This window comes from Cinclus cinclus, chromosome 4, assembly GCF_963662255.1.
Source record: "Cinclus cinclus chromosome 4, bCinCin1.1, whole genome shotgun sequence".
Classification (NCBI taxonomy): domain Eukaryota; kingdom Metazoa; phylum Chordata; class Aves; order Passeriformes; family Cinclidae; genus Cinclus; species Cinclus cinclus.
Genome location: NC_085049.1, coordinates 39,083,646 through 39,100,257, shown reverse-complemented (window position 1 = coordinate 39,100,257; position 16,612 = coordinate 39,083,646). Strand labels below are relative to the sequence as shown.

At 38.4% G+C, this 16,612-nt stretch overlaps 1 protein-coding gene across 2 annotated transcripts in view; it reads right to left on the bottom strand.

The window, feature by feature from the left end:
• Positions 1–16,612, bottom strand: part of PDZRN4 (PDZ domain containing ring finger 4) — a 228,379-nt gene that overhangs the window by 90,539 nt on the left and 121,228 nt on the right. Inside the window, exon 1 of one of the 2 annotated variants that reach the window (XM_062491144.1) lies at positions 6,466–6,534. The exons of the other annotated variant lie outside the window; for it this stretch is intronic. Coding sequence (XP_062347128.1) covers positions 6,466–6,534 — 69 coding nt within the window. Of the gene's footprint in view, positions 1–6,465; positions 6,535–16,612 lie in introns of those variants that run through there. 2 annotated transcript variants of the gene reach the window in all.

Below are 16,612 nucleotides of genomic sequence, written 5' to 3'. Positions count from 1 at the left end.
ATCTCTAGGGGTGGAAAACTGCAAGTTATCACCAAGCCCTGCTGTATATGTCACCATTAAACTCTCAGATCCTGAGAGAAAACTGGTGAAACAATCTACTGTCAGTTAACCCCATATACATGGTGGAGTGTTTGGCTGACGTTTTAATGCACTTCCTCTTCAATAAGCCACAAAACAAAAATACAAAACCTCTAAAATATGCTTCTTTTTTGACAGAATGCTCAAGGTAGCAAGACTGGCTTCATCACATCACTAATGTATAGAACTCACATAAAGATACATTTTGCCATAGGCCTAAGGATTGTATCCACACCAAATCACATCAGGAAGCAAGCCTCAAAAAAAGGATGGCTCTGTAAAAATGTATAGAATTCTGGTCATTAGAAGAATCCTTAATCCCCATTGTTAAATTCAAGATGCAAGGAGCAAACAGTAAAATGAGAGAGAAAAATCACACTATTGAGTACCTGAACCACTCATTTTTTTAAAATTTTCATGGCATTGCCTATCAAATCATAGAATCACAGCATATCCCTGCAGATTACAGATATAATCTCAGTATGGCTTTTTCTAGCTGCCTGTGTTGTACCCATCCCCTGAATTCTTATCTCATATACTGTTGTCTGCTTTCTTATCTCAGGATGACTTTTTCTTTATCTTTCCTCTTGAAGTATGCAGAGGAACTATATGCCTTTTACCAGACAGTAAACAAGGACAGAAAAGGAAAGCCAGGCACCAATGAAGTCAGTGGTAACTCTTCAGAATTTCCTGGACTTAACCAGAAAAAATGTATTTTATCACTTGTTGGTTTGAGATCAGAAATAATACTTAGGTACTTGGCATGTAATTCAGGTGTCATGTTCAAAAGAATGATCAAAAAACCTCCTGTTAGCAGGTTTATGTTTTCAGAGAACCAGATGGCAACCTCCTTACATATGTAGTTGTATGCATGGATGCCTTCTCTGCAGCCACTCTCCAACCTGACAGCCAGAGCTGGTTATTTCAAGCAGCCTGTGCATTCCCAGACCCAAATCCCAATTCTCCAGGGCTCCTCAGGGAGCCCTCACATCCAAACAGAGCTCTGTGGTAAGAGCCTAGTCAGAGAAGAGGTGGCCTGAAAGATGTCTCTTTTAAGCAATTGGCACGTGGTGACCCAAAGCACAGAGCTGAGGAGTGGGAGCCCAGGACTCTGGGGACAGTTACTGCTGACAGCCAATGCTCCCCAGATCTGTGGCGCAGTATCCAGGGAGGGAAAGTAAGCTCCTCTACCAGGAACAAGTTGTTAGCAATGTCATGACACTGCTGTCTCTTCTTGAGCCTGCAGAAACATTATGACAATGGGATTATTTCTACGATTTAATTTCTATTGTTGCATGCTGCTTGATTATTGGTGTCAAGTAGTGATCAAGGAAACAGAAGAACCAGGAATGCTGTGTCTGCTAATCACAAAGATAATATCTAGAAGACTAATTTTTGAACTCATTTTTCAGTCTTTTCAGTTCAGCAGAGCTCTTTAAATAAATGCCAAGAAAGTTTTTAGGACATGGCTAGAAATGCATAACAAGCTTTATTTTATTACATTTTAATCATACATTACAAATATGAGACAGCGTATTTTTGAGGGGAATTGCATAAAGTTGATCTCTGGAATTGTTCAGTTAAACTGAACAGTACTCCTGCAAGTTTGTTGACTCCTATTTTTCAACTTTTCAAATAGATAAACGAGCATTCAGAACAGCTACTTAGAAAAATTCTTAGATTAAGAATCGGGGAGTTATCACTTGTTTGTTTAAAAAATTTAGAGGAGCAGGAAGAAAAAGAAAGGAAATGCAGTAACACCAAACCAGATCTACTTTTGCTACTGATTTAATTGAACTCAGACAATTCAACTAATTTCCAGACAATTAAATGCAGATTTTTTTTCTTTCATATTCTCCAGAGGTAAAAGTGTGCTGCTACAGAATTTCTAATAAAAAAAGAACTTCAATATAAACCAAAAATATGTTTGTGCTGATGCAACACAAGCTAGTACTTTCCCATAGCTGGTGAAATTCACAAGGGGCATTTGGAGATGGCATTGATATACAGCAAACAAAGGCACAAAAAAGTTGTGGCAGGTATTTACAGAAAAGAATGAGAGCTAATGGCAGCCACCACACTGGGGAGTCATCATGTAAATACCTCACATGGCATAAGTACCCAAAGAGAATATTAATGGCTGAAGGCTGGCTCAAGGGAAAAATCAGTATCACATCATCTAGTTACTCAATTAATCTTTGGAACAAACTCAAACTTCATCAAGACCAGAGAAGGCAGGTCCCAGCACTGGGAAACATTGCTTAGACCCCGGTCTTCCCTATCCCAATGCCAGCTACAAGCAGCATCTCCTGAAACTTGCAGAACTGCCTCTGCTGGTTCAGCAGCCAGGCTTGACGTCTCTCTTGTGAGCAGCTTTGAGTTTGAAGAGATATACCACTAGAACTTAGTACTTCAAGTGACCCAAGGGATATCAAAATGAACATAAAATCAGAACTCTAAACTGGTAAAAATTTGAGCTTTATGGTAATTATGGAAACCAACATGAGAAGCAAACGGCATAATCAGTCTTCAGAGGATGTGAAAATGCTGCAAGCAAGCTCTATTATCCGAGGTCAAATATAAAACATAAATGTGCAACCTTCCTGTTTTAATTCCAGCTCCACCACTGACTTTGCAAGCCATCTGAGATAGCCTCTCTTTTCCTTTCTGACTTTTCTACTTTCTCCCTTTTAATTCTGTGCTCACCTGAGCTAGATCTGCTTCTTAATATGTAACTCAAAATAGAAATTCGGACCATTCTTTGGTTTGCCTCTAAAAGCAGCATTCTCCCTCCAGCTTTCCCCTCTTTTTCTCTCAGTTAACTGCATATCTTGAAAACAAAGCGCAGAAATTCAAGCAAACAGAAATGGTTATATGACAGCCACAATATTCTGAAGAAAACCTGCATTTTCCTGGGTGTCAAACAAAGCTGTTGAAGTTGACTGCTGATTCCCTTCAATCCCAGCCATATTTCTCTTATCCTTTCTGCTAAACAGGAAGAGTCCTCACCATACTGCTAACAAATCACTTTAACTCACTTCTTTAACCCCTGCCGTGGAAGAGAAAATCAGCTGAGAATGGCAGCAGTCTTCTCTTAATGGACATGAGCATACACCAGATCCTACCCTCTTTAAGTGACTTGACAGACTTCCTGGATGCACACTCATTAGCTCAATCCTGCTTATACAGCACACAGGAAATAATATTAAAGTGCTCCACAAAGTAGCATGTAGGGCCATAAATTTCAAATTGAGCCATCTTTCATTTCTGCACTAGTAGGCCTATAGAGAAGAGGACTTGAAGGAGATGGTATGCCTGATACCTTCCCTCAGTGAAGCCAAGAAATAAACTTGAGCCATGCTGAGGACTGGTGAAGAAGCACTCAGAGGCACAAGGGTCCTTCACCAATGCATAGTGGTATCTCAAAAGCTTTCATTCTTAAAATATAACTATTTTACTTTTTATTTTGATCCTAGTCTGCATGTGCAAAATAGTTATCTAAATAAACATATCCATCACACAAGCAAAGGATGCTTTTGGAGATGGCCCCCATAGTCTCTGAACTGCTACCTCATCAAAAGACAAGTCTGGAGTAAAGGAATGGGGGGAAGAGTGAGGAATCATACATATTCTAATGATCTCTTCATTTTCCAGCAACTCTACAACAAAAATATCTGTGATGCTGAATCTGACCTCACTAAAACAGTCACAGAAAACCTGTCCCACTGCAAGCTTTTGCATGGTTTACCTCTGCAAACATGCTTTCCTTTGTTTACTATATTTTTAAGTGTGTGAGTGCACAGACCACCCACAATATCAGGTAGTCTAGCATGGGAAAAGTGGCAGATGAGGCTAGGATTGCTTCTTTATATGAATATAAATTAATCTATCTGATCCACATATGCTAGTGAGCCACAGCTCATCCTCAGTCAATTCATGTCCCTGATAGGCTAACTTGTCCCAGGCTCTCCAGAAATCACATAGATGAAAGAGCCAAGCCTGTGGTATAGGAATTACAGGACTAGAGAGTTAAAAAGGGATTTGCAAATCAAGTAGTAATGCCTGCCTTGGCTTAATTTAATTTATCATATTCTGCTGCTGCTCCCCCCTCCCAGCAGCAAATCAGAATTGTACACTGTGAGACACTACCTGATCTTTACTGCAGCACCTGGTTAAAAATATGCTCTGTATCCTTTGGGCTCTGACCTGCACACACTGAAACAAAGATAGGGATGAGTTTACAGATGAACACAGGATCTGGCAGCGAGCACACTAAGTCATTTCTCTGCTCTCCTTCTCCACCTTATCAGTGACATTTCCCTAACAGCACAAGATGCAGCACTAGGCTCACTGCATTTCAACTCCCCAGGGAACCTCCCTGAGATCCTCCCAGGGATAACACTTTATCTGGCAAGCACCAGAGTAAAAAGTGAAAGCATTAGTTAATTTTGCACCTTGGTTGCTCACATCCACAGACACTCCAACTCAATAGCAGAGAAGATAACAGATAGAGGGAAGAATTTCTCTCAAATCTCTTAAAAACCCCACCTTTGGGTTTGCTGATAAGTTCAATCACATTTATTACCATGCAACATTACTGCAAGGAATACTTTGAAAATGCATTTGCTCTAAACCAGACACAGTATTTTTCCCATACACACATGCAGCCCTTTAAGAAAGGTCTAATTCCTTTCACAGCAGAAACTGCATTTCTTGTTCCCTGGCACAGAAATGCAGATATTGACCGACTCTACTCCATTTTAAACTTTCAGATCAGTTTGGCAATCCAGAGCTGGGGAGAGGGAGAGGGAGAGGGAGAGGGAGAGGGAGAGGGAGAGGGAGAGGGAGAGGGAGAGAGAGAGAGAGAGGGAGAGGGAGAGGGAGAGGAAGAGAGGGAAATGTGCTGCTGCTATGCTTTTCCCTGTGCTATTGCTGTAAGAAAAAATGATGATGGGATTACGACTAAATATTGAACTAAGGCAAGTGTTCCACCTAGAGACCATCTTCACCAGGCAAGGCAATGGGCATGTTACCTGCAAATGGACACTCATTTAGGACTGAATACACTTGCTGGTTCTGTGGTAAAAAATGATGCAGAGGTATGGCCCCCAGTAGTAATTAACAATGTTAATCTTCTTCTTCCTCTCTATGGTGATAAAAGAGTCATTTTTATATTTAATTAATGCAGAGGATCATTCTGGAAACTGGCTAATGAGGCTCTGATCACATTACCATGAAAATGTGCATTAACACCATAACTGAGGAGGCTGCTTCATGTGTAGAGAATCCACTTTGTAATTAGCCCACTGTGAAATGAATCACATCAGGAGGAACTTGGAGGGAACCAGTAGGCACTGGGCACTTAGCTGCTGCTGTGCCAATAGACCACCAACATTATAAGCTGTTTTTTCTTCCCTGCACTGCCTGTCAGCAGCAGTGCAGTCCAAAACTGCCAGCGTTCAGCCTCTATCAATGGCAATGTGTCAAAGCCAGAACAAATTATAGAGAGGGAGAGAACAGATGCTGAAAGGCACTAAACTTTAGTATGTGTGAGTCTGCTATGCCAAGAGAAAGAAAAAAAAAAGCAAACAAAACAAAAAGCTGCAAATCAAATACTGATTCAATAGGATCTGAGCAAAAAATATGGGCTATTATGAGGAAGGATTTGTTTCATCTTTTCTCATCTTATTCTGAGGGAGCTAGGAACACAGCAGCAGCAGACTGCTACTCTGCTATGCACTACACTGTTAGGATGCTGAAAGAGATACCAAAATACCTAAATGGGATTATGATCTTTGTCTAGTAGTATACAGAAATAACATACACACAATGAATGAACAAGCAGCACAACTCACCCATGGAACCCTGTTGTACTCAGTACCTGCTTAAAGGTGACAACATCTTTCAAAATTATTTCAATTTTAATTAATGAATCTGAGAATTTAGCATGCTTCTCAGCCAGCACAGATATGTCATAAAAACTTTGTTCCTTAACTTAAAAATATATGAGATCACAGACCTAAGGCTTTCAGAGGCAGCAGTGCAATTTATCTGAAATCAGTCTTATTACCCAAGCCAAGGGCTCCCTTAAAACATCACCGATATGGTTCAATGAGACTGCTGCTATATGACTGACATCTTGGCAGAAGATGCACAAAAATGTTAAAAGAATCCCACAGGAAGTCATCTGAAGGGGGAGTGGCATACGAGCAGAAAACAACAGGCACCCAAAATACTAATAATTACCAACCTCCCCCCAAACAATTTTACCAGCAATTTTGCAAAGGAAAGAAAAAAGGCAAGGCAAAACAAAAGCATCTCTACTCACTGTCTGTAAAACACACACATTTTTACTCTGGAGATGCTACTAATATCCTCTGCACTCACCTGTGAAACTTCATAGAGCAGTTTGTAGTGCTCCTCTCTCTTCTGAAAAGTGCACAGATTGCAGCCCATCCTAATAAGCAACACAAGAGCAAAGCCTCTAATTTCCCCAGCACCGAAAGGCAAAAGCACTGTCGGGGAATCACCCTCCAGACTTGTCTACTGTTTTTCATCAGTCACTCCAGCCCCGACACACAGGCACGCCACTGTTAGCTGGAAGCACAAGGCAGGGCAGTGCGTAGCAGCATGCTCTTCTTCCCTTTCCCCAACTATCTTACACTCACGTATACACACACAGAGTTTCGACTCAGTTCATGGCAACACTCCCCCTGTCTCTGCATCAGTGCACATGACTACACAGATTCCCACTCATGAATATTAATAGCGTCTCATTGATTATTTATGACAGAACGTGTTAGCAGGGAGGGGTGTCATAGCTGCTGCTGATGACAGATGAATATTTGCTAATTAAGAAGCAAATGTACTGTGGTTAAACAAAATTCACTTGAGTCAATACCAGCTCTGTTTATTAAGGTTAGAGAGCCTAAGCTGCACGCATTTCACCCACACTCGTCTCAATTTTTACAGTAATTGTGAGATTAATACATTAATGGAGGTGGGAAAAGCACAAGTCAAGTGTTATGTTAGGTCTCCACCTTGCGCAGCAGGGATCACGGAATACATTTAAAATATTTGTAAGCGTTTTAGGAGAGGGCTTGTGAAACTTAAGCTGATGTTGCTAAAAATTTAAACTAAAGAAGGAAGGAGAGAAAATTAACCCAGATGGCTATACTGATAGCTCCAACACTGACACGGCCAAGTTTAGCCAAAATTCCACTGTGCTCATAAAAGGTGTAATTCTATAATAATTCATCATGTATGGAAATGCAGGTGTGCCTGACCTGGTGCTTTTTACATACAGACACACATTTTACTGTTTATTAAATGATCTCATATTCAAATCTCTTTTTTGCATCTTTAACAGATTAATAAGAAATATAGGCCAAATTTCTCAGAAACTCAACAGATATACCCTCTCAGACTCCCAGGTATCAAAGCTATTATTTTCATATGTCATTATATCCAATTTTACAATTTGTAAATTAGATTTTAATACTGCCCCAGTTCTCAATGTGTGTATAAAGGAAAAAGTGTATGCAAAATTAAACTAAACCCACATGTTAAATATTAAGGCCAATGGAAATCACACTTAATTCAAAGCTGACATTAATTCTTGTATTGGACATCATGTAATCCAATGGTATTTATGCAAGATAAAAAGCCCAAGCCATAATAGAACAGGATAGAAAAGGCAAAAGTTGCTTTTAAAAAAATCTTTACTTTCTCAGCAACTTTGCTCATAAAGAACTATATCAAGTGTTTGTTTCAAAACATGTTTAATCTGGAGAGGATTGTAGGTGGGATCCAGAGCAGAAATAATTACTTGGAAACCAATGAAACCTGTTAGTTAAGATTAACACTGGGCCCTAAAGAGTTGCATTTACTAAGAAATCATGTACAGCTACTATTTTTTTTTAGCTGCAGTTTCCTAAAAGTGCTTTGTCAAACATTTAAAATCAATAACAGGAAATTATTCTAATGAGAATTAATTGTTAAGAAATTGGCTTTGCATCTAGCAGCACCTCAAACACCAACAACACTGGGTAGCAAGCAGATCAACAATCATGTGCTGTTTATCAGTTCAGCCCCTTGGGATATAATAATCCAATTTTCTGGGCCCTAATTTTGCCTAATAGACAGGATAAGAGCCAAGAAGAGAAAGCTACAGGAAAAAACCATTGCTGCAAACTCTGCATAGTAGTAGTAAAGTTTGCTAGAATCTCTAGGTAAATTAAAAATAGGTTGAGACTAAATCTTAATTAAATTTCGTGTCCTTTAATAAATGCACAGAGTCAGGAGGAATCAAATAATGACCACTAACAGAGCAAGCTCTTCACATACCAGCTTCCAGCACTACTCTGAAACAGAACAGTAAGATTAATTTTCATTTGGTGAAAGAACCTGAGCAGGCAGGTTTGGTTATGAATTTCCTCCAAAGCCCAAGGATTTCAAAGATGAACCATGGAGGCAGTATCATCACTGTTAGAAAGAAGCAGCCTCTGTTCTACTCCTCCATACTCACATGAAATGCTATTCATGCTGAGAGGTTTAAATCCATGTAGCAAACATCGACTCAATCTTTGAAGGTTTCTATATTGTGAGGTGCAGAAAGATTCTCAGATGTGTAAATTTTGAACTTAAGAAAGTCAGATCAATGAATAAGACAACAGTCATGCAAGGACAACCATGCCATCTTTCGATGAAAATGTTCTCTTCTTCCACTGACACGACTTCTTCCTCTGACACATACAGAGTTTGAAAGCTAATCTACGTTCTTGAAAGGTAACATTATTTACCCTGCTATATTTTTGATAGTTTCTTAAAATTAGTTCATAAAAAATAAGGGGGAAATGAAAATATTATTACAGCTATATACAAGAAACAACAATTAAAAACAATAGACAAAATTATCAATGGAAAGCTACAGTTAGGCTTTCAGCAGTTTCCCCATACAGTGTCTATTTTATTTTGTCCTTTCTCTGGTTCTTTTGTTTACTTCTCTGGAGACAACATAAGATTCTCCATTAATTTATCAAATGCCTGCCCCCTGCTCATACAGAGTAAAAAGGTTCTGTCTTCTGCTTCTGCAACCACAAATGGGTACACTCTGAAGGGCTGAATAGATTTATTGGAGAAGGAAAGGTGCACTTCCCAGTTCCTGAGCTCCATCTAAATATGCAACTTTGATCTTACAAGTGCTCAAAATACTGAACTTTGTCCAGCACAGAACAATATTCAAGGGAAAATTTGGTGGAAATATTGACTAAAAATAAATATGTGATATGCTTTAGTCAAGTTGAATTTGTCATTGGTAAGAAAGCAATTTCTTTCTTTCACTCCTCCTCATCTTTATTGCCCTCTAACTTTTTGTAGCTAAAAGGATCAAATAAGTACAAAAATTAATCAGGTTACTCTTATTTTATATGTAATTAACAAATGTTTGAATAATTCAATGCTTTTCTAGATTGTGGAGTTATCTATGATCATTGCCTTCAATTTAATTTTACCATAAAAATTAAAAGAATAATTTACAGTCAAACCAGCAATCAATAAAACAAATGGATGGAGTTTAATTTTAAGAGAGCTACAACAAAAAATGTTAACATTTTCAAGCGACCTGCCCTTGTTTAGGTCCCCTAATTAATTTTAAGTATGTAGGAAATTATATTTGGTAGATACCTTACTGAGGTATCAGCAACGTCTAATTATAAGCACCCATGCTTTAAAATTCATCATTGCAAAAAATTCCAGACAATGACACTGCAAATTAAAGACCAGTCACTCTTTTATATTCTCTTTATCACACAGGTAAAAGACACATAACATTCATTTTAAGTGAGAATAATGAAGCTGTTGGTCCAAACTCGGTGGTGAAGCCCAGTGAAGCATATGTGGAATTCAAAGTTTTCTTTGCAAGCTGTTGAATTCACGCTGTCCTCTTGAGATACCAACCCCACAGCATTTACTATATAAATTCTGAGGAATTCCCAGAAATCTGGCTCACAGAACAGATGGCAATGCAATTTATGGTCTAAGGGCTGCATAGCTGTAAAACAGAAGCATCATAAGAAAAATTGAGCTGGAGAAAGCTTTTGCATATCCCCACTGCTCTGAACAAAGGCTTGAACTCATAAAGTTTAACCTCAGTTTGGGTAGATACTTTAATCCGTTGGGATACTTAATATTTTCATAAATACTTTTCTTTCAGCTGCTGGAATCAGGTGATCTTATGCATCAGTCATTTTGCATATTAGAAAAACAAGGAATCTTCCAGACCTATGATTGAAGAGACAAACTTAAAACCTTCAGTAAATATAACCCAAAGACTCAAAATTTGCATATAAGCTAGCCAGCTTGAACTCTAAAATAATGTAATGTATATATTAATCAGTAGGCTAAATGAAGGTGCAAACTATGGAAGTACAAAGTCATTGCCATGGGCTTAGGCTTCAATAAACAGGACTTTTGCAATTATAATAAACTAGAAAATCTTACCACAATCCCTTCAAGATACATGGAAGTCTTACTCAAATTAAAAGGGCTATACGTTCTCTGCAATACTCTCTGGAACATTAATTTAGGAAAGACATTTGTTTAATCTCATATTCTTTAAAACAGCTACAAAGATTTCATGCCCTGGTCAAAGTCACAGCAAAATTAAAGATGGCAAGTGAAGGGGCAGAACATGGAATTTCTATGTTCTGTATTTCCCAGGAGGACTGTAATTTCTCTGAAGACTGTTTAAGTCTGCCTGATTGTAAATCAAATGGACACCATAAGTGGAATTTTCCATTGGGCTCAAATGCCTGCTGGAAGGAAGGGAGCACCCATAACATCATATTACACAGGTCCAGTCTATTGATATCTATTGACTGTTTTTCCCATTCATGATTCAATTTACATGGGTTCTATGGGATCCTATAGGATTTTATGGGATTCCTTGTCCAGAATACAAATACCTGTCTAAAGGGAAATGGAAAGCAAGCACATAAGGAATCCTCTCTGCCACAGTTGCTTACAATTCAAGTTCTACTTGTTCCTTTTGTTTTATATAGGAAAAAAAAGAAATACGCCACCCCCCCCCCCCCCCCCCCCCAAGATTTTAACTCATTTATCTACATTTATCAATCAATACAATATGAATGAGCTAGCTAGAATGCTTTGGGAAAAGTACAATTCCCTTACCATGTCCACTAGCCAAACTTCAGACTGCTCTGAAACAAATTTTCTCTTTTCTTTCTCCATGTGTCATCCAGAATATCTTTTCCCCATGATTTTTACTCAGAGTGGCTTCCTTATCACCCTTAAATTGGTGCTATAATAGTTAAGGAATTGTTGCAGAAAACCAAATTATGCCTATTACTGAACTTTAAGGCCTTAGGAATATATAAAGCTTGGTGTCAGGACTTGGTTGACATCTTCTAGAAGGACCTTGACTTTCTTGACTTTCTCTATCTCATCAGTTATAAGGAAACCATCTCACACAACTTCACTTTTTTAAAACCATATGATCATGTGAAACCAGACTGATGGCTCTTAACTGGACTAGATTGTTTTAATGCTATGGACTACACAGAGTAGAATTACTCATAAATAAGCTTAAAATCATTTAAAGGAAACAAGGATTAATCAGGATAGCCATACCTAAAGTGTATGAACAAAGTTGTGGGGTAAAAACTCTGATTATGGACAAATTTAGAGGTGAAGTCCCATGTCAATAAATATTAAATAATGCACTTAGGGAACACTGCTAAAATATTCAGTCATGGGCTCTAAAGTAATTATATCTACTAAGAAAATAGATTGGGAGTTGTGGATAGTTTCCTCGAATTTCCTCTGAGGAAAAGACTCACAATGGAGCAGAAAGTATTGAAACTACACAAACACCAGAAATATCCATATTTTATCCACACAGCCAGCAGTCCTGGTCTTTCCATCTCTAAATCATTTAAAGAAAATGGAAGAGCTATGAAGCACAAATGAGAAACACAGATAATAGTTCCCTTCCCTGCATCTTCCATCTTTATATGTTTTCTCCTGATACAGAGCACATTTCTTCTCACATTATGCAACAAAATAATAAGACGATACATTTAAAACAACCAAAAGAAGCCTGGAATTTTTTTCCAAGAAGTTTGACAGTGGAATGCATTACTGAACCTCAAAGGAAGCAAAAAGCAGAAGAGAGTTCAAAAAGGTATTAGACAACTTTACAACAGATAACTGTTCACTAGTCATCCACCTGCCTACTAAGAGCATAATTCACCGACTCCGGGAGCTGTGAGAGAGAGAGACTTCCATGAGATTTCCCTCCATGCATCCCCTTGCTGGTAGCTTGCCTGTGTTTATTATTTTCCTCTTGAGAAATCTAATATTGGCAACATGATCCCTTTATCATTTCAATTCTAATGCTCCAAATTTACCAGTTCTTGCACAAAAAGCTAGAATATCTCTTTAACTGAAAGTTCCTTAGCTAATGTTAGCTGCTAATACAACAGAGTCCAACAGCATTAATGATCACAAAATGACTTTGAACTTCAAACACATCTATAAAAGTACATTTTATTATTGTCCTAATGATTTTCAAATGTTTTCAAGCTGCATCTGTTTCAAAACAAAATAAAAATAAAAATAAAAATAAAAAAAAAAATAAAAATTAAAAAAAAATATTTTTCCCAACACTTGAAGATTACATCTGAGGTTTTTTTATACCTGTGTGGGAAATAAGGACCATTTGGAACTGAGATATGCCAAGTTCAGGCCCAGATCAAACAACGGCAAATATCAATGAAAAGCCTCAATGGGAAACTGAACTCACAGTACAAAATTAATTCAAGAGCTGAAGCTTCAGGGACTGCTTCAGAGGACAGGAGCAGTGGTGAGGAATTCCTTGGCTCTGCTCTTTCGTCTGATACCTGCATCATTAGAAAAACTCTTCTTTTTTACATTCTTATAAAATAAGCAACACTAGTCTTTCAAGGGTATCAATTCAATAGGACTTTTAAGACTTTACAGAGCTTTTCAAATAATGTATTATGGAGGGCTGTTACACTCAAGTTCTGCTGAGGCCACCCTTGTAGTCTCCAGCACTCAAACATAATTAACATGTCTTGTGTGATTTCTCAATTAAAAGTTTTAAGTTTTATACTTCTATACAGTATAGAAGTACAAAATGAAAAATTACTCATGACTTGAGAAAGTCCCTTGTTAGTAGTCCCCTTGACTTTAAGTGCGATTAGTTCAATAAATCTAAAAGAGTAGTTTTGGTACACCAGAATATTTCAAAAGTGAAGACACTGAGAAGAACAGTTTGTCATGAATATGGCACAACCAGTACAGAGACACATTTACCAATATGGACACGCCACCGTTCACTTTCAAAGCTCATATGAGTGACAATCTGGAAAAACTGTCAAGGGATACAGCAATAAAATAGGTAATTCTGTCTTGCCCCATATAAATGGCCTACTGTGCCCTAGAAAAACACACCAGGATTAGGGAAGTTTTCATAGCCTTGAGTGGATTTTCATGGTATTGAAGCTAAAAAGAAGAACTGTATTGAATGAGGCCATAAAAGCAGTTGATATTCTCCTCCACCAAAGTATAAAGATGTTGTAATATAACTTTCAGAAGATAAGATTACTGTAGTAAAAAATAATTTTGTTACTCAGATATGACCTACGTCTCTAAAGAAGTGGTTAGACAGAGGGGAGTTGGATGCTTGTATGTAACTAATCATGACTTCATTACCCTAAAGGCAGTATAAGGTGGTGAATGTGATTGAATCTCAAACCTGGCTTCCAACACACACTTGATAGAATGATGGATGCAGGATCATACCACACACTACTGCAGGAGGAACTGCTCATACTACTCCCATGTCTGTCAGCTAGTCAGACTAGCTGCATTTGGTTCAGACTGGCTAGTTTGATTTAAAATAACAATGTGAACTACAGACAACTGTTGACTGTCACTAACTGACCACCATAAAAGCACCATTAATTCTGTTGTCATCAGCAAATGCTTTATAATGATTTAAAAAAATGAAAAAATGCAGGTTCCTCTTCTTTAAAATCCCCGCAGCATCAAAGGTTTACTTTGTAAACTGTTTGGGCTTTCTGAAGTTTAAAATCACAGCCAGTGCACCTGCTTTCTAGAAGAACATTAGGTAAATGTTCCAGCAAAGCCCAATCAACCTGGCTTTAGTTACCTCACCGTCTGCTCTAGAAGAAAATTAATGTTATTAGATGTGTCTTTCCCTGAAAATTGCTGGTGTTTGGTTACTGTGGCAGCTGTCAGGAGGTGCAGGGGTCCTTCTGGTGGATGGTGAGCCTGCAGGCTGCCTGGGCACAAGCCTGGTCCCAGCCCCATGCCAGGCACCCCACCCGTGTCAGGGTGTCCTGAGCCCTTGCAGCACACCAGAGCTCAGCCTTGGCAGTGTGCCCTGCCAAACCCCAGATCCCTGCAACACTCACCCATCAAGAAACAGAAATGTCAGTTCTGAACTCGGGTATAAGGAGTTAGGAAGAAAAATGTAGGAAAATAAAAAAAAAAAAAAAATTAAAACAAAAAAAACCTCCTGCACACCTACATGGATGGAGACAAATGAAATCCGATTAATGATGCCTCTTTTCCATCTATTTTGATGTCCTGTGGAAAAGAAATTAGCATAGCAAATCCTGCTTTATCTCTGAACAAAATTTCAGATTCTTAGTCTGAACCCCTCTCCTTTTTCCTGGAATAAAAAGCCAAAATTAAGATCTTGTCAGCTTCAGAGGGGAGATTTGTCACACATCAGTGGTTTGCGGGGGCGGGTGCCCACCCAGCCCTTGCTGCCTGGCCACAGGGACACCACTGCCACCCAGCCTCTGCTCAGCTGCTGCCACGCCTGTGCTGTGCTTCAGCCTTACTGCAGCTTGCCAGGACTCCTGGATGGTCTGAGCCCTCTGGACAGGGGCATTAAAAACTCTTTTTGAACACAGCTTCCTAAAATAGCCAAAGGACAATATAAAGCAGAGGAAAAGAATTCAATCACTTTACAGTTAAAGAATGGTGTGAATAACACTGAAGCATTTAACTTGTATTTAGCATTAAAAACATAAGAAACAATGAAAATATCAAGATCACTTAAACCTTCAGGTGGAAAGCCAGAATTGTAGAGCAATGGTCTCATTCATTTTGCCAAGACTAAAGATAAAAACCATCACTGTGCTCTGAAGAAGAGCTGCTTAGCACCCTTCCTCAACAGTAAGTAGCAATTGATGAAATAGTAGCAATATCAGTGCAATTTATCTGGGATGAAAATCTTCCCCAATTAAACTTTTACACACTGAAAACATGCTCTCTCAGATGTTTTGAGTTTTGGATTCCAAAATATGCCCTTCTTGAAATGCATGCCGAAGCTCCAGAATGTATTTTGATTGTCAATATCAGTCATAAATAAAAATAAAGCAGAGTCTAGACCAGAGAAATGTGGTGAGAAACAAAACAAAAATCTCCAGGGATCCTCGCTTTGTAATTCTCCACTGATGTTTTCTCCACTACTAGTGCTGGGAAAAGCATGATCTTTAAGGGTTCCTTCCAACCCAAAGCATTCTGTGATTCTGACATTTCTTTACTAGGAAATGTCCGCCATGCTTTGTCCAACAGTGCAGTAAGTGCCCTCTGCACTATTATACATTACCAAAAGCAAAAAATGCTGTTTCTTAAAAACTGTAAAATAAAATTATATCTTTGCAGGATAGATATTTTAGGAGACACTGTTTGGAGTTCTCTATCTTGAAAGGTTCAAGCCCACTTGTACAATCATGCTCAGCTCCTTCAGTAAGGCAGGTCTTGTACTTTAATGTGTAAGAGTTTAAAGATGCTCACAGGCATACACTTACCTGCCCTGTGTCCCCACACCTACTAACTTGCCTGCCCAGACTAAAGCAGCCTGCTGCAATATAAAAATGCAGAAACACAATATCATATGTTCCAGAGCCAACTTCTATACTACCAAAACATTTATTTCAAAAGAAAAACAAGGGGCCTCAGGCCAGGTAGGCAACTCCTGTGGCTAAATCTGTTCACATTTGTACTTGCCTATAAGAAGTTAGACCCCACATTTTCAACTCGTCTTCAGAGAGAAGAATGAGATGCTTTCACTTATTACAAGGGAGGAAGTAACATCTCTGAAAAAGGAATTTACTTATCAAAATTCAAACTAGGCATGTATGTGAGCGTTCACACTGGAGGTAAAGGCAGTGTATTTTCAAAACTGACTTGTGTTTTTTACAGAATTAAGCTTTGTATCTTATAAAACATAAAGGTCTTTTAATAGAAGAGGAAATATTTAACCTTTCCAAAGTCAATGTCTATTCTCTTCTCTATTATGCCTCCTGCAAAGATGTGAAACAAATCACAGGAAAAGAAAGAAAAAAAAGGAAAAAAATAAAGGAGAATAACTGATTGGGAAAGGGTGATGCAAGACCTTTGTATCTAGTCTGAATATGTTTCATTTCTATTCAGTTCTTGTACAGGACACTAG